The 18751-nt window shown below is 38.2% G+C and overlaps 2 protein-coding genes across 2 annotated transcripts; both read left to right on the top strand.

Annotated features, from left to right (window-relative positions):
* The first annotated feature begins 208 nt into the window (after positions 1–208).
* Positions 209–9710, top strand: LOC103142193 (ras-related protein Rab-5C). The gene is made up of 6 exons (XM_007558114.2): positions 209–317; positions 5396–5746; positions 7417–7568; positions 7664–7786; positions 7868–7961; positions 8306–9710. The coding sequence occupies exons 2-6, from the start codon at positions 5581–5583 to the stop codon at positions 8431–8433; spliced, it is 663 nt and encodes a 220-aa protein (XP_007558176.1). The 5' UTR covers positions 209–317; positions 5396–5580; the 3' UTR covers positions 8434–9710.
* An 897-nt stretch (positions 9711–10607) lies between these two features.
* LOC103142194 (histone acetyltransferase KAT2A) lies at positions 10608–18280 on the top strand. Its single transcript, XM_007558115.2, has 18 exons — positions 10608–10896; positions 11185–11308; positions 12050–12195; positions 12284–12373; positions 12456–12637; positions 12736–12927; positions 13136–13242; positions 13653–13757; positions 14148–14284; positions 14437–14645; positions 14781–14907; positions 15333–15443; positions 15533–15676; positions 15779–15893; positions 15971–16007; positions 16119–16182; positions 17581–17665; positions 18010–18280. Exons 1-18 carry the CDS (start codon positions 10672–10674, stop codon positions 18201–18203), a joined length of 2394 nt encoding a protein of 797 aa, XP_007558177.1. The 5' UTR covers positions 10608–10671; the 3' UTR covers positions 18204–18280.
* The last annotated feature ends 471 nt before the right edge of the window (positions 18281–18751 follow it).

Here is an 18751-nt window from a genome sequence, read left to right as displayed (position 1 = left end):
TAATACGAAATTCTCTGCTGTGAAAAAGTAACATAGACGGGGATAGCAGAAAGTATCTTTTAATCAATGTGCAACACTTTCAAACTTATTTCTACCCTCTGAAAAGAACTGTACACATTTAGCTTCAAGCTTTGAAACTTAACCGGTGTTCTGAATCTGATAGTTTATGCAGGCTGACGTTGTCATTGGTCAGACAGGCACTGACAAAAACAGTGGGAGGTTCCCGGAAAAAAATCGCTTAGCGGAAGGGAAGGCCAGACCCCACGAAGCAGAAGACAGCCACTGCCGATGAGGCTAACGAAAGAAGAAAAAGTCATGTAAGTCGAGCTGCCTAATATGATCGAACATGTTAGGAGGGGGAACCCTTAAAGAATGTCCACTCTATGTTATTGAAAAGCTGTTTAGCCTTATTTGGTACAATTTAACCGAACCGATGTGCCAAGTCCGAGCTCAGCCTAAATGTCCATTAGAGTGGATCGAGTGAAGCTATGAGCTTCGGGCTGTAAGAGACGGAAAATTGAGAAACAACATTTCAAAGCCAAATAACAACTGCTGCTTGACAGGGTTTTGATATGGTTTCAATTCCGGAAGAGACACAGTTAGAAAGACCCCAAGTTTCTATCGGACAGCGTGAAACAGCTGACGACGTGCGGCCGAGAAAAATGAAAGTTGTTTTAATGACGTTTTTGACACAGCTGCTAACAATGCTATCAGAAGTTAACCAATTAGTACTTTTTTTTTCTCTCCAGAAACGCATTTAGTCGTCGCATTAAACACGTTAAACAAAGTTTCCTTTTCAGTTGCTTAGCATTTATATTTTGCTGTCGTTTACGCCACTAAGCTAATGCTAAAATGCTAGGCGAAGAGGAAAGATTAACAGTTGGAGTTTGTTTCAGGCATTTAGTCAGATGTTTATTGCTGACAATATTCTTGTTCACAGTCGGACCTTAAAATACCACATTTTAAGGCCTTTGTTGGACACTTGGTCGTTTATTTATCTGCTAATGTCGCTCAGCCTGTGTTAGCTGTTGTGCTAAAGCTAACCACAACCAGAAAGAAGTTTTGCTAACTTGGAAACATTAGAAACTTGAATCATTTCATGTGCTCCGGATGTGTATTTAGACCTCATTTGTTTCGACTACAACAAACACTGTTTATGGAGACGGTTAAGTACTTGATAACTGTTTTTATCTGAGAGACTCAGCAGTTTAACTGACGGATTCGTAAGCAATCTGCTTTCTTCAAATGCTCATACAGCTAGGAAACTCCTTCCACGTCCATTTTATTAAATTTGCTTATTTTTGTAACCTAACATTTAATCTTGCCTTACAAACTTCAATCATAAATACCTTTAAATGTCATCTCATAAAGTGTCATTACCGTTGACAGGTGTTATGTTGCACTTCTCTCCGTTATATTGCTAAAGTTATCTATCTACACGTGTGTCTGCTTACATTTAACAGCACATTAAATCACATGTACCTCCTGTTTATGACTTAATAACAGGAGCAGAGTTTGGACCTTTGAGACAGAAAGGGATAACCAGCCATGTGCATGGGCTGTTCTGGTGTTTATGGTGTTTGGACCTTGGCCTCATAAAGCGGCAATACGTTTTGGCAAATCAGCCCTGATAAAAGTTATGTTTTCCTTTTTTTAAAAGAGTATGCTTAAGTTTGTTTTCCAAAGTTTGCTGTGTATTGTATAAAGTTCAAAGGTCACAACACCTAAAATGGAAACAAGGGTTTGCATTTCTAATCAGGTGTGTCAATTTTTGTGTTTTGTGCCGTCATTATTTGGAATAAAAACAATTTGAGTTTTGATGCTAGGAATAAGTACTTAATAGTTTAGCTTCTGATGCATAGAAAGAATCTAGAAGAGCAACCTAGACATTTCAAGGCCCACTAATCTGAAGAGGTGAGCAGTAATTCAGTCTACTTACTAGAAAGGAATGTTGTTTTTTCTGTTTCCTTGAAACATTCAACTAAATGACAAGATGGTGATTGGGCTTCTGACTTCTCTGTTTGGTTACCCAGCGTCGAAGAGACGTCACAAGAAAGGGAAGTTCCTGTGATTTCCTATTGGCCTTTAAAGTGATTACTATCTTGTTTGCTTGTCCTGTGTTACATCAGTGCATTTATATTTAAACTTTCAAATACATTTTTGACTTGAAACACCATTTGAACAACCTTTTATGAAAAGAATTTGTCATTTCATTGTAGATTCTAGGCGATGATCTGCCTGTGTATCTTTACCGTTTTAACAAATGCATCTGACTTCAGTGTGTAGAACTTGAAATCTTGCTGACTGTATATTTGAAACTGCCTTAGCCAAGACTGGATGGTTACTTGGTATAGGGAACAAAGGGAGACCTGTGGTGCAGCCTTTATATCAGATACAACCAGCTGTTCTGTGACCCCACCCTTTTTCACAACATTCGTCTCTGGTTGCCTTCATAAAACTTGTACTGTTTGCTTATTATACTATTAAGACCTGAGGAGCTGTCTAGATAAACATACCAATTTGCCAATATTTTCACTTTCAGATATGCATTATGTTTAGCGGAATTAAAGGCAAGGTTAATGTCAAATTTTGCTCTGGGATTGAGTTGAATTTTAACATTCTCTTGAAAAGTAAGGACAGGTAAAGAATGTAGTTTGTTTTCTTCATTGATTATAAGTTTGAATTTTTTTCTTTTATTTGTAGAAAGTCTAAATAGATGAGAGTTACAAGTCAGACAATGATATGAAATGGACAAACTTTGTATTTTTATATTTATATAAAAACAAAACAAGTTGAGAACTCGATGTTGAACCTTGGGGTACATCAGCGTCATTAACTGTTTCTTTTGTATTATTATTATTATTATTATTATTTTATTTTATTAACAATGCAGGAAGGTTCATATTTTCCTGAGGAACAAAAATGCTTTTTAGTTATAGTACTTAATTTCCATGCACATATTTAAAGTTTGCACACACTGCCATATTTTGCATTAAACGTAGTGCAGTCCCTGTTGGTGTCTTGGACATCACGCTGGGTGCAGAGCAAACAGGAGGCCATGATGAATATTTAACAGGCTCTTGTGACTGCTGCTGCTGCTGCTTCTTCCTCCCTTTTTCCCTGACCATGTCCTGCTTTTTTCGCTCTCTATCCCATTTCATTATCAAGGTTCTGAGTGCACTTTAGAGATTCCCTCTCTCATAATGCATGATTAAGGTACGAGTGTTACAAAAAAATCTTGGCGGTATTTCAGTTATTACCACTGATTCCTTAAGCGAGGAATACAGGCGAGTTGTCATCAGCTGCTTGCGAGCACACAAGTACAGACTGACCTTTGTTTGTCCAGGTGAGCAGAGCGCCTTCATTCCTTCCTGATTTTTTTGTTTGTTTGTTTGTTTTCTTTTTGATGTGCTGTGAAATTGCATACTTGTCTGCCAGGTACCTTCACAACACTGTTAGCATCTGCAAAATATGCAAAAGTTGCAGTTTTTTTGAAAAAGGAGTAGTGCAGCTTACTGATGTTTTAATGCTAACACATTAGTAGAACATGGTTGCTGCACTGTCAAATAAAACATGCAAGTCCTGAATATTTTATGGACAAAGCTGTGATCTGCAGTCACATGCTAAAGATTAAGAATGAGTTCAGCTGCATGCCGGGGAAAAGCCCTGCTTCTTTAAAAAAAAAAAACTGTCCGCACCTATTTCTTCTTGTCAGTACATTACCAAACTCTACCAGCAAATATCTATCCTTCATACTCGGTGTAAGAATTCAGCGTCAAACTGTCTGTGTTAGACTGCTGGATTTATTGTGTTCAGCAGTTAAGTGTTCTGCAATCTTCACTTCCTGCTTTTAGCTGAGTTGTTTCCTGTCCTTTGACGGAGCAGAAGCTGACTGACCTAATGTTCGTCATCCAGCTGAAAAAAAAAAATAGATTTGGTGAAGTTTTAAGACTGTCATGTCTGGCAAACATGAAGCGAAATGCGCTGGTATGCAGTAGTCAAAAAAGTCTGTGGTTTATAAATACTGAATTACAATGAATCAAATATATTGCTGTGGCTTACTTCTGCCTCCATTTGAGTTCCCCTTTTTTGACTCTTGACTACAACAAGTCAAACAATGAATAGTTTTAGAGTTGCTCAGTCTTTGCAACAAAACACATGTGGATATTGAAATGGGATATTTTAAAATCTTAAGTTGAATTTTGGGATTTATGTACATTAACTGACTGAATACATGAAATCTATCAGAAGGCCTTGTTGCCAAATGTCTATGGGATTTTAATTAATATACACCTTTTTGTTTATGTGGGACTCTTTGGATGCACTTTAGCAACCAATGATGCACAGAAATGTTCAATAATATATATAGTTAGCTGTAAGGAAATTTGGTAAACCTCTACCAACAGGAAGTCGTTTATGGTTATTTTGGCTCAGCTGGTTTAGATGAGGGCCATCTTTAGAGAGAAAAAAAAACCATTTTATCATTATGTTTCTGTATAATTCATCAAAATTATGCAGAAACTAAATTAATCCTGGTCACCTGTCTGACTAGGCCACAGTTTGATCAGCTTCTAGGTTAACTGGCAGCACTTTAGTTAACATAGATAAGCAACCAACTGAGCTGTTGGTTGCTTAATGTTGCACATTTTGTATTGCACATTTTGTATTTTTACATCTCCGTCTTGAGACTTCTTATTTGCATGTAATAGACTGAGGGCCTGTTATTAGACAGCTGTTTTGTTATGACATGCCAGAACCGGGTGCATTAATGAGTGTTGCAGTTCATGCTCTGCTTCTTTGCATGTTCTGCAGATAACCAAGGTAACCAGCTGGATTAGGGCACTGCAGCTTTTGGTTAATAGGTCTGTTTACATTAACCATTCAGGTTGGCCTTTGTCAAGTACCTTCACCACTTATTCATGTCCGTATATATGTTGCATGATATGGATTAAAGAAAAGGACTAGTATCTCAATATTTCTATTTTACAAACAATTTTAACTTTAAGTAATTGAACTGATTATTTTTGCCTCTTGTTTCAGTCCTTAGCGTATGCAGTAGCATCTTAAGAAACTTAGTAGTATGGTCTGAATGTAGCCTGTGGGAGAAAAACCAAGGGCACAATTTCAAATAAGCCATGAAGTGTTCTCCTTTAGCACTTGTTTATACTAAACAAGGCTAAATGAATAACTCTCAAACGGGGTAATGAGTCTGATAGTGGTGCTTTGCATCAACAACTTCAGTTTTAAGGTTTTTGAAGCCGACAACAAAGCTTTAGTGCAGAAGCATAAGGATGATTTCTGTTTTTGGTGGATTTCGATTTTGATTGTATTCGGAGACTGTGGTTGTTTAGTAGAAACTCAATAAACTTAAATGCTTTTCTCTCTTCTTTTGCAGCTCTCAGTAGTGAGGTGTCGTCTTCCTCCAGGAAAGCTACCTGCATGACCTGAGCCCACCTGCGTTTACCTCAGCTTCACCGTCCTTCTGCAGAAAAAACTTAAGCCTTTACTCATTCATCCTCTCCTACCCCTCCCACACACGGCCTTTTTTTTTTTTTTTCTTGTAATTTCCAACGCTGCAATATGGCAGGGCGAGGTGGACCAGCACGGACCAACGGCACCGCTGCTAGCAACAAGATCTGTCAGTTCAAACTAGTGCTACTGGGAGAATCGGCAGTTGGAAAGTCCAGCCTGGTGCTGCGCTTCGTCAAGGGCCAGTTTCACGAGTACCAAGAGAGCACCATCGGAGGTAAGGAGTCCAGGATTTCTGTATGTTTTCCATGCAGGTAAACATGCATTTTTGTTTAAAGCACTGTATTTGTAATCTGTAGTATCAGTGAGTTCTGATGATGTAGTAATTTATAGATACATGGCATATTCCAAATACAAATCAACATAAAAAGGCCTTCAGATTTCAGAAATTCTCACTTTTATCCTTTAAATTACAAAGCACGGAATAAAGTGTGACTAAAACTAGATTAGCTAGATTATCTTAGATTTCTAAGATAATAAATGGAAAGTTAATAAATTAAACTGTAACTTTTCACAACTGCATATGGGAAAAAAACATTGAAATTCTTGTTTTTCTGTCTCAGTTTCACTGTTTTTTTTGTGCTGCATTCTTCCACCAGCTGGTGGTATACAGAAGTTATTTAAAAGTCATCTGGGCTATCTAAAAGGCGCACAAAGCTGGTAGACTTCTAATGAAATATTTCTGCACATGAAGTCATTTGGTTTGCGTCAAACATCCATGTGGGTGTTAAGGTTCTGAACTGATTGTGCACTCTTGATTTAAAACATCAGACTCCAGCCCTGAAGCAGAAGACTTGTCCATGCCAGTAGAAGTGATCTGACTTCTGGCAGGCCTTGCTCATATTTGTTGTCGGTTTAGTCAGGAGAAGGACTGGTAAAACCAGTTCTTCCAAGACCAAAGGATGACTTCAACTGGCTTCAGGCTCTTCACGCAAAGTAGGCAGACATCTTTACCAAAACTGGTCAAATTGCAGAAAGTGACGCACGTCTCTTGACTGTTTCAATGGACCTAGATTGTAGCATCAAATCAAAATGAGGGCAAATACCAGTTAAATGGAGCTTTGAATTAAAGGTGGAATGTTACGAATTGAATTGCTGAACAGAAATATGTTAATCCATCTGAAACTGGATTAACAACTGGAAACTTTCCACCTTTCTTTGTTGTATTCCACAGGTTTTTGTGGGTTTTCCACATGTTTGCCTATTTCAGAAGATACAAACATACATTTCACTGGGTAGCAGTTTTAGAAATGTTTTTTTTTTTTTATGTATATATAAATGTTCAGTATCTTCAGGGCAGTCAAGTGAAAATTTAAGATTGTACATGTATGAAATAAGTCATTTCATAGTCACTTTTTCCCTAACTGTCTTCCCTGCTGTATCCGGTTCTGATGAGTCAACTTGCATAAGAATGTAGGAACAGGATACTCGCCAAAGAATGGGTGAAAATAAAACGAGTCAGCACTTTTCTTGTTTTTCTTTTTTGCTTTCTTTTGAACTTGTGGTCAGCGGCATGCCTGGTCAAAGATTACAAAGCTTTAAAATGTGTACTATGCAAGAAGGAGCTAAGCTTTAGGTGTCATGTGAGAGATGGCTGATTGTGTGAGTGTGCATTTCATAAACTAACATTTCCTCCTGGTAAAGTCAGTTGCTTTCTTTTGTTTTCTATGTTTTTTATTTCTTTGATTTGTAGCGTTTTCAGCAGATTATGAATGTTAATAATTGATTTCATATTATTAATGTGTCCCAATTTAGTGACTTGTGTTTTTTTTTTCTTTATCATGACACCAAGACTTATTCTGAAGAAGTCAAATATACTGTGTTTTTTTTTTTTTTTTTTTTTTTTTTTTATAAACCCGTTAATTATTTTTCTAATTATCTTTTTAGCTGCCTTCCTCACACAGACGGTATGTTTGGATGATACAACAGTCAAGTTTGAGATCTGGGACACTGCAGGACAGGAACGGTATCACAGCTTGGCGCCTATGTACTACAGAGGAGCCCAGGCTGCCATTGTGGTCTTCGACATCACCAACACAGTGAGTCACAACCAAAACGCTCTGGTCGACTATTTGCGTAATCGAGTCAGATTTAAGTGTGGTATCACACTATTTTGCACCTTTCTGTTGTAAAGGATACGTTCACACGTGCAAAGAACTGGGTGAAGGAGCTGCAGCGACAAGCCAGCCCCAACATCGTTATTGCACTGGCAGGAAACAAAGCCGACCTGGCCAGTAAGAGAGCCGTAGATTTCCAGGTAAGGGGAATAAATACAGAATCTGCTACAGATTAATTTTCAAGGTCAAAATTCCCTGAGCTGTTTCCTTTGGTCCTGTAGGAAGCACAAGCATATGCAGACGACAACAGCTTGCTCTTCATGGAAACTTCAGCCAAGACCGCAATGAATGTTAATGAGATTTTTATGGCTATAGGTGAGTGTTTCTCAGAAGTCCAACTATTAATTCATGAATGATTTATACAGGCTGAGAATAAATTGGTACCTCCTAGTAACACTGTAAATATGCACTTAAATAAATTTTGCTTTTGACTGAAAAAAAGTATTGGAGCCTTCTATCGTAGACATTTCAGTGTAAAAGTTTTCTGTTTTTTCTTTCAATATATATTTAATCTTAGTTTTAATAAATGTGATTCTACTTAAAATTTTGGTCATTTGTCACATTTTTTTTAGGTTCATTGGTAGATAATTATTGGTAGAATCCATTGTTGCAATACTTTAAGCCGGAGATTGACCAATTATCTTTATTCTCTGCAACAGCCAAGAAACTTCCGAAGAACGAGCCTCAGGGCGGAGCGGGACCAGGCGGACGGGCCAGAGGTGGCGTGGATCTGCAGGAAACCGCTCCACAGGGCAGAAGCGGCCAGTGCTGTGGGGGTGGAAACTAACTAACTCAATAAATCAGCTGATCCAGCCGATCAACAACACCAGATATTAGCCAGCTGTAAAACGACGCCCCCGTTGGTCCAACCAAACCACCAAAAGACCAACTTATCCTCTCAGCACCAACTAACTGTTTGACAAAATGAGCATACTGGCCAGTTGATTGCCAGATCCCCACTGATGGTTCCAGCTTGATGAACCTGCCAAAAATACCAAGAAATCAACCTACAGGCTTATTCACAGAATCGTGTTTTTTCACCCCTGGACTCGCCATTCCATGACCTTTCTTTTGATGGACACATGACGTCACCTTGGATTGGGGAAAAAAAACCAAAAAAACATCCCATTCATGGAAGGAAAACAAACAGAAGTCATTAACAATTTCTCCTAAGAGAGGCGTCTTGTCCACTGTTCTGTGTTTGTATAGAGGAAATCGAATTAATGGAAAAGGAAGGAAAATGTGTAGGTTTGATAACCCTGTTGTTGCACAACTTGGACTCACTTTACAAGTGCACCATAAATGTTTCCATCATGGTCTTATGTTAAAAGCAGGGTGCATATGGAGTCTTAAGGAATTGGATAAGGAGGTTTTCACCAAGAGAGAACAAATGGGCAGATTTCTTATAGAGCTGAGCTGTGTAGATTGATTATCTCTATTAGTTTTTTCTTTTTTCTTTTGGCACAGACTGGTCAGTATGATTTTGAAACCTATCTTAAGGTTTTACAATCATTTATCTATGTTATCCAAACATATACAGTAAATGCAACTTTATTAACAATTTCACCCGTATGTAATTTTAGCATTAATGTAATGTTTCTGAATTATCAGTGTAAAATGGGAGATGTGTAAAGATTCTTTTTTTTTCTTGACCAAAATCACAACTGCATTTAAAACATATTTCTGTATTTGTAACAGACTTTTGAAGTTTGTAATCAATCTGTAGTTACTGTAAAAAACAAACAAAAAAAACACAATCTGTTTGTATTCTGTCAACTTTATTTTTCATGTCTTAATTTTTTTTTTCCTCTGGAGATTCATGGTATTAAATGCACTGGTTCTGTCTCATCAGCTTTGTGAATTGAGATGTTATCCTCTGCTTCTTTCATTTCAAGGAGGGCTTGAGTTTTAGTAATCTTGTCATCCTGCTGTGGCATCACCATCTTGCACAGAAGAACTTGCACCAGAACAGCGCTCGCTGCTGTAAAGTGGGTATCGGGTAGAGAAGATGTGTAGAGAAGGAGGAAAGAAAATGTAATTTTACAAATAAAAGAGCCGAAGGTATCATCTTTGAGTGATTTTTTTTTTTTTTTTTTCATATTAACTGTTAACTTGTTTTTCGAAGACTAAATCCACTTTTGATGGTAGATTTATTTAAGCTATGGAGTAAATGCTCTAATTTTAGCATTAAAAATGTACATGACATTAAAGCCTCACCTTTTATAGATATACGATTTGTATAGGTGCAAAGATGTTGGAATAACCAGAGTTGGCACTGGTTGTTTTGGTGAAATACCACGATGCCCCGCCCACACTTTTAGCAACATGTATGTTGCAAAAAATGGCCACCAACTTCCCTAGCAAAGATTGGTTCAGGAAAAATTCAGGGTAATTAAGCAGCTAATATTGCCCTAAAACTCCCAGCGTTGTGTGGTGAAATGCAGAACAGTTGAAACGTCGGCTAGTTTTCGCATTAGATACTTCGAAAAATGCTACATTTTTCAGAGTATGCTCTGTTTTTGCATATTAAAATATCAAACTAAAGATAGTTTAGTGACTCTCTTTATCCGAGTCCCGTGACTCCAGAGAGTTAAAAGAAACAGGTTTGACTTATTTTTGCAGTAGTTTGAAAATTTTGCTTTCCTGTTTTAAATAAAAGCCATCCGATCATGTTATTTTTGTAAGTTTAAGTATTTTTTTTTTTACTCATCGCCTGCTCATGTCCACATTCAAAACGGTAATTGTGTTGCAGTTTCCCTCTTTTCCCACTAGGGGCCGGTAAGGATTTGAAAACCTGCAGGTTGCTGCAAATCTCAGTTTAGCGGATAATTTTTTTTTTTTTTACAAATAAAATTTGACTTTTTTTAAATTAAGCGTGAGATTCCGTTATTATCTGAATATAACACAATCTCGAGGTAAAAGTTACTTTTAGGTGTGTTTATGGAAAACTCATTTTTCTGACTGCACCTAAAGGCAGCGTATGAGCTAATCGGTAGCGGAGGGAGTCTGTATCCGCAGCGTGGATATGTCGGACCCGGCTACACAGGCCTTACAGCCCCGGCTTCTCCAAGCCCAGTCGAGTGGCTCAGCGGGGTCCGGTGCTGCAGCAGCAGGCTCCGGTACAGGGAACAGCGACCCGGTTAGACCAGGACTTAGCCAGCAACAGCGTGCGAGCCAGAAGAAAGCCCAAGTCCGAGCTTTTCCACGGGCGAAAAAGCTTGAAAAACTTGGCGTATTCTCCGCGTGCAAGGTAGCTAACATGGCTAGCCAAAGTTTACAACAACAAAGCAATGGTGTGATTGTATCATATGTAATATACCCTATATAACAACGAACTATTAACACAGTTTATCGGCGTAGCTGTACAGCGTTGTAGCTAGCTACTCTGGCAGAGAAATGGGCATTTAAAATAAACGCAAACCTGTGGAAGGATATTTCTCCTCGGCTAGCTTAATTGATATCAATTATTGGCTTGCACAAACGTGAATTGGTGTGCAATTTAAGTCGCCCATGTGGTTTGTTTTGTTTTTATTCTCAGGCCAGTGACACATGCAAGTGCAATGGATGGAAAAACCCGAACCCCCCTTCAGCTACACGGATTGATCTGCAGCAGCAAGCAGCCAGCCTGAGCGAGCCCTGCCGCAGCTGTGGACATGCACTGGGTACAAACTAACCAGACCCCTTCTCCGAATAACATGCAGAGCGCTGTGCATTTAAACACCAGTTACATTTCCGAAATTAGAATTGGTCAACCTGCAATGTGGATTTGGTTATTTTTCCCCCCCCTACCAAGCCATACACAAGAAATTATATTTCTATTTTTGCAGAGATTATCTGTTTAAGTGGGTTCCAGTTAAATCATCCCAATGTATTTCATAGATTAACCCAAATTACTGCTGCAGTTTCATGGACATAGGGGGGAGAGGGGGGGAGAGAACAGAACAAACAAAAAACATATTCTTACAGTGTTTTCGGATGATTGTATTTTTTTTATTTTATTTTGCCTTTTACAACCAGAAATGTCTCATATGGATACACATCTTTTATGCGAGTCTGATGCACAAGTTTAGGGTATATATAAATACATTATTTAGATATAAATAGTCTTTGATAAATCTTAAGGATGGGGTTCCACATGGTTCTGTTCATGGTACTATTTTACGTACATTTCATTTGCTTCATTATGTCATTTTCCAGGATTGTTCTCAGATGGTGATTTATTCTTTAAGCCATATTAAAAACTAGTGTCAGATGGACAAGCGGAGATGGATTTTATATTTAAGATAAAAAAAGAATATCTATTTACAAAACCCTTTCATTGATTTTTTTTTTTTCATCCACCTTGAACTTAGCAGATATTCGGTAAGGAGACTGAATACTAATACTGATGTTTTGTCCCACAGCTGATCACGTGTCCCATCTGGAGAACGTGTCTGAGGATGAGATTAACAGGCTGTTGGGGATGGTGGTTGACGTCGAGAACCTTTTCATGTCTGTACACAAAGAAGAGGACACTGATACCAAGCAAGTGTACTTCTACCTTTTCAAGGTAAGCCAGTGCTTCAGTTCAGCTGCAATGATTTTAATTGCTACAGTAGACAGCTTTGTGATCAATGTATCCCCTTGTGTCCCTTAAGCTACTGAGGAAATGCATCCTGCAGATGAGTCAGCCAGTTGTGGAGGGATCCCTGGGAAGTCCACCGTTTGAAAAGCCCAACATCGAGCAGGTAATACAAAGCTTATTATAACAAACAAAGTCTCAAGAACAGTTTTTGTTTTGCTAATTTTGTCCTCCTTTTTGTTGTGCAGGGCGTTTTGAATTTTGTACAGTACAAGTTCAGCCACCTTGCGCCAAAGGAGAGACAGACCATGTTTGAACTCTCAAAGATGTTTCTCATATGTCTGAATTACTGGAAGCTTGAGACACCGACGCAGTATCGTCAGCGCACGCAGAAAGACGATGCAACAGCATACAAGTTGGACTACACCAGGTGTGTGCAGGAGTTTACAACGAGAAAGCATGTGTGTATTTTCCTGATCTATGCTAGGTTCTGTGCTTAACAGACGTTCTGATCTCCATTGCTGCCAGGTGGTTGTGCTACTGCCACGTCCCGCAAAGTAACGACAGCCTGCCTCGCTACGAGACCACGCAGGTGTTTGGCCGGAACTTACTCAAGTCCATCTTCACCGTTACTCGCCGCCAGCTCCTGGAGAAGTTTAGAGTGGAGAAGGACAAACTGCTGCCAGAAAAACGCACACTTATCCTTACGCACTTTCCCAAGTAAGAGCAGCTTCTCCGATGCCGCCATGTGGCTTCTGTTATAGCTGTGACTGTAGATGCAACAGGGTTGTTGATGAGTTTCGGTATAATTTTACATTTCTAATTTTTCAAAAATCACTGCGTTTACAAATGAATTTAATCTTGAATATTTACGTTGCAGTCTATATCATCCTTTATAGATAAGTTACTCATTTATGTTTGTTTCCAGGTTCTTGTCGATGCTGGAAGAGGAAATCTACGGGGAAAATTCACCGATATGGGAGGCTGACTTCACCATGCCTGCTTCAGAAAGCACACAGATTGGACATCAGACAGGTGAGGTGGTGCTGGAGTCACTTATTTTATTAAAATGGACATTATAAGAATAAAGCACATTTTAAGAACCCACTAATGGTCCTGTGATGACATGTCCGGGTTTTCTGCTTTCTGCTTTAATGGCCATACCTGTGCATCCTAAAAGTTGCCTCCAATTGTACATTATTTTTTTTCACCTAGCAGGATTGCTTATTTCAAATTCTCTTGAGACCTCTTTAAATTCCTCACCTCATTTCTCAGTACCGTTAAATTAGAATTTGAGTATTCATTGGTTCGAATACATTAGAAAAACAGAAGCTATGTGGAAATGATATAAGGTTTAATATATTTGGTCTAACAGACACAAAGTGCAGAGTTATGCTGCTCTCAAAGTTGTGTGGATTTGTAACTGTGTGGTTTTTTGTTTGCAGTGATCAGTCCTACTTCAGCGTCCGGGTCTCCTGCTTTGTCCAAATGTCTGAACAGCTCCTCTTCTCTGGGCAGCACGGATACGGGAGGCGTAGAGCCCATCACAGGTCAGTGACGGACTCTCCTTTGGTTTACTCTTGGAGCTCAAAGCTCCACTCTGCCTGGCTAAACAGAAAAGAACTGCAGGTAGATGTTTACGCTGCTTGACGCCGATGATTTGACCCGTCTTAAACAGTCTAACACCTTTTCCAAGACAACATGATTTGTCTTTAGAGGTGATTGTTTAAGAAATTAGAAACAGTTGGGCTTGTAGTTATTTGGTTAGTTAAATCCAGGTAGCAACATTATTATTTGGAAAGGCAGTGCGGCACAAAAATGTATTTGATTTCATAAAATATAGCAGTCTGGCCTAAAATATGAAAATATTCTCACAAAAATGAACAATATAAAAAAGCCTAATCGTTGTTTTAACCTGAAAAATGTCGCTTCCTCTTCAGGGGACAAACGCAAACTTCCAGAGGCGTTGACGCTGGAAGACGCTAAGAGGATCCGTGTGATGGGGGACATTCCTATGGAGTTGGTGAATGAAGTCATGATGACGATCACTGATCCTGCTGCTATGCTCGGACCGGAGGTCTGTCCCCATAAACCTGCTCAGCAATTAGTATCGTTTGATTTACAGCAATCTACTAAATATTTCTCCCTTTGTGTTAAATGACTGCAATCCAGCGTGGTTTGTATGTCTATGAAAAACTGGAAATGCTAACACATAGTTAATGGTTCTAGACTAATCTGCTGACACCTAACGCTGCTCGTGACGAGACGGCCAGACTAGAAGAGAGACGGGGCATCATTGAGTTCCACGTTATCGGAAACTCCCTTTCCCAAAAGTCCAACAAGAAGATCCTGATGTGGCTTGTTGGCCTTCAGAACGTATTTTCCCATCAGTTACCTCGCATGCCCAAAGAGTACATCACACGACTCGTGTTTGACCCGTAAGTAAATGTTCTCCTACTTTATTTTTTGTCATCTTTTTTTTTTTTTTTTTTTTTTATTTCATTTTTGCGGAGACGCTGTGTTTCGCTCAAAGCTGTGTGTTCCACCTTCCCTAACAATCCCTGTTTTCACAGGAAGCACAAAACCTTAGCCCTCATTAAAGATGGCCGCGTCATTGGAGGCATCTGTTTTAGGATGTTCCCCACTCAGGGCTTCACAGAGATAGTGTTCTGTGCCGTCACGTCCAATGAACAAGTCAAGGTAACTATGACCTGGACTAACTTCCACGCTGCTTTTGTTTTTCTGACGCTCTTTAAAGTTTCTGTAGTTTATTTTTTTTATTTATTTATTTTTTTTTTTATCCAGCCTCATTGGAGACTTTTCAAGTAGTAACAATCACATTGTAACATCTCAATCAGATTTAAATCCAGACTTTAACAAGACCAGTAAAATATATTGATTTTAGGAAAAAGAGAAAACATTTTGGTCTATTCAAAGTTGGAATTGTTACATCAGCTTAGATAAATTAAAACATTTTCAAGATTCAAAGGAATTGGCAAGTTTAGTTTGTAAAAGCGCTACATGAATACAGTGTGGGAAGATCCGCAATATATTTTGTTTGGCATCCGTTTGTCATACATCTCAGTAAATAATAGCAACGTATCTGTGTTTACTTTTTTTTAAAGGGCTATGGCACCCACCTGATGAACCACCTGAAGGAGTATCACATTAAACACAACATCCTTTATTTCCTCACTTATGCTGATGAGTATGCCATTGGCTACTTCAAAAAGCAGGTACTGGAGGCACAGCAACTCCGTTATCAGTGCTTCTGTTGATTCATGTCTCCTTTTATCTTTAATATTATTATTTTTTTTCTACATAGGGTTTCTCCAAAGATATCAAAGTCCCCAAGGGTCGATACCTGGGCTATATCAAAGACTATGAGGGAGCAACCTTGATGGAGTGCGAGCTAAACCCAAGGATCCCCTACACAGAGCTTTCTCACATTATTAAAAGACAGAAGGAGGTGTGTAAGGATAAGAATCTTTACTGCCAAAAAATGCCAGTTTTGAGTGTATCTGTGTTTGTAATATGTTTATTATATCCAATTTTGGTGTGATCATTCTAGATTATAAAGAAGCTGATTGAGAGAAAACAGAGTCAGATCAGAAAGGTTTACCCAGGTCTGACCTGCTTCAAAGAGGGCGTGCGACAGATCCCAGTGGAAAGCATCCCTGGAATAAGTGAGTGTGTACAAGGTGTAAGCTGACATGTACAATTAAATTATTCATCATATGACTAAGATCTGTATTCGTTTCAGGAGAGACAGGCTGGAAACCCAGTAGCAAGGACAAAGGGTAAACACCTTCTATAGGCTGCGTTGATTATTTTACCCAATTTTTGTATCTTTTATTTGCATGTAGATAGTCTTCTGCATCATTTTTAGTTTAAACATTGATCTTCTGCAGGAAAGAGGTGAAGGACCCTGATGTGCTTTACAACATGCTGAAGAACCTTCTGGCACAAATAAAGGTTAGAATCACCTGCCAACAGAAAACAAAAATTACCAAACTGGGACCAATAAAAATGGTTCTACGCTGTCTTGAAAACTATAAAATTTGTATGAATTGTTTTCTGTAACTGGTTCATTGTTGGAAAGAAGAAAATATAGAATACCAAAGGTTTGCTTTTTCTGAGCATATTCCTTAAACCACATGTTCACCAATCCGTACACTATTATTGGTCAGTTTTCAGGAATTAAAAATATCTTAAATTTTCTTTTCTATTCAATAAATGCATTAAGACTAAGAACGACTGATGGATTTCGGTGAAGAAAATCATCAACCACCAGTGTGCACTTTAAAAACATCTTTTACAAAAATCGGGTAAACCCTGCAGACACCTAATTTGATGGATAAATTGGAATAAACTTGTAAATCCTTGATATTATGTTTTTAAAAATACAAAGTACTTGCTGCATAATTTTTCTCCTTTGCTCACACCAAACTGGAAAACCACTTTATGCTTATATCACCGCTTCCATTTAAAGTTTACCATCAGTATTTTGTTTTCTGGGTTGTAAAATAGAAGACCTCAGAGTTTTATACCATGACAACACATTGAACATTTCCACTGTTTGTTTTGTCAAATCCATTGTTGGCCAATTTTAGTATTTTGCAGCAGCCTGAATGTTGAAACCTTTCAACAGTTTCAGAAGCAGTTAAGAAGTTGCAAAGTTTTTGTTTCTTAAAGAAAGCACACAATTTATCATCTAACCAATGAATAATTAATGAGGACAGCTGGTGCATAAAAGCTCCTTTGTGGTAGCATTAGTACATTATCAGTAATGCATTACAGTAACCAAAGGTGTGCCACTCAGACATGCAGTGCCTTAACTTTTTCAGTTTGTTGTGTCCTGTGATGACGCACAAGGAAAGGAAAATAAAGAACCTTTCTTATGCAATTACACTTCATGACTGATTTAATATTGTAGAGGAAGTGTTACATTTTTCCTTAGATACAGAATTTTCTGAGTTTAAAGTTGGAAAATTGACAGAAAGGTCAAAGGTTGCTGAACCAGCCCTTTACAAATATGCCTGACATACATATGGAGCTTTGTGATTGCCACAATAAAGTTTCAATATAATTTAATTTGACTTTGTCAGATTTGTCACGTTGTTTCATTAAATCTTTTACACATTATGTAATTCTCATAAAGTGAAAATCATTGTGTTTTGAATAATTCATTTTTTGCAATTCATTTTTTGACTGCAGCACAAGCATTTTCAGGGTTTTATATTCACTGGTCCAATATGTTCTTAAAGCCATCGAGAAAATCTGGAATTTGGGGTCTAGAAAAGTGTGGAGTTATGAAGCTAAACATTTTTTGAAGCTCTGTGGCAATTTGAGTTTATTCTATTTTCTTGTCAGACTCATCCTGATGCTTGGCCTTTCATGGAACCAGTGAAGAAATCTGAAGCTCCTGATTACTATGAAGTCATCCGCTTTCCTATTGGTAAGAGAGCATCTACCTCTTTTTAATAGAGTAATATCATCTTTGTGTTTATTCCTTTTTCAAATGTCCAAAGCCTGGTATTTCATGAAATATAAACTATATCAAACAAATTTAAAACAGCATGTCCTATTGGTTTATTTAATAAATCCTTCACTATTTCCTTTGATTCTATTTTTATGTAATAAATAGATCTTGAAGTTTTTCTTTTTTTTCAAAGAATATTTTAATCCACTTCTTTTGCTGGACTGGCTTAGAATTAGCAAATGTATAAATGTTGTGTCTTATTATGGAATTCCTGTATTTCCTAAGCACTATTAAGTGTTTTTCTTTACTTTTACATTGAGACCTGAAGACCATGACAGAGAAACTCAAGAACAGATACTATGTAACCAAGAAGCTCTTTATTGCGGATCTTCAGCGAATCATCAGCAATTGTCGCGAGTACAACCCCCCAGACAGCGAGTACTGCAAGTGTGCCAACACGTTGGAGAAGTTCTTCTACTTCAAATTAAAAGACGGAGGCCTGATAGAGAAATGAACTATAGCTTATGTGAAAAAAAAAAAAAAATTGCCAGCTTTCGTCATATCTGGGGTAAGAAAAAAAACGTATGAAAACAATACATTTTGGAAAGGATTTGTGGGACTTGAGAAAAGAAAGGCATCAGAGTCGGCTGAGCATCAACAGTGTCAAACTGACATCTTCTTCAAGTCATCTTGTGGCATTTCCCAGAGCTCAGTGGGAGAATAATGTGAATTATTCATGCCTCATTGAGTGTACCAAAGTTTTACAGGTCCAAGATTTAAAACTGCTTCTGTTGTGTTATTTACTGATTCATATTTATTGTCATTGAATGATGGTTTGGTTGCATAAAACAAGTCACAGGAGCCAGTGTATGTCAGAAAACTGGACTTTGGGACCTAAAGCCATGTTGCCTTCTGTTACTGAAAGACACTTGAACATCCCAGCCAGTTCACAGGTGTGAAGGTTGCCCTTCTCAGAGGGTTTGTTTGGAGAGGTGAAAGTTCGCTCAAAATACTGAGTCCACTTGAATCAGTCATTAATAAAAAAATGTAAATAGATTTTTG

This window comes from Poecilia formosa, unplaced genomic scaffold, assembly GCF_000485575.1.
Source record: "Poecilia formosa unplaced genomic scaffold, Poecilia_formosa-5.1.2 Scaffold94, whole genome shotgun sequence".
In the NCBI taxonomy this organism is placed as follows: Eukaryota; Metazoa; Chordata; class Actinopteri; order Cyprinodontiformes; family Poeciliidae; genus Poecilia; species Poecilia formosa.
This window is presented reverse-complemented; position numbering and strand designations above follow the sequence as displayed.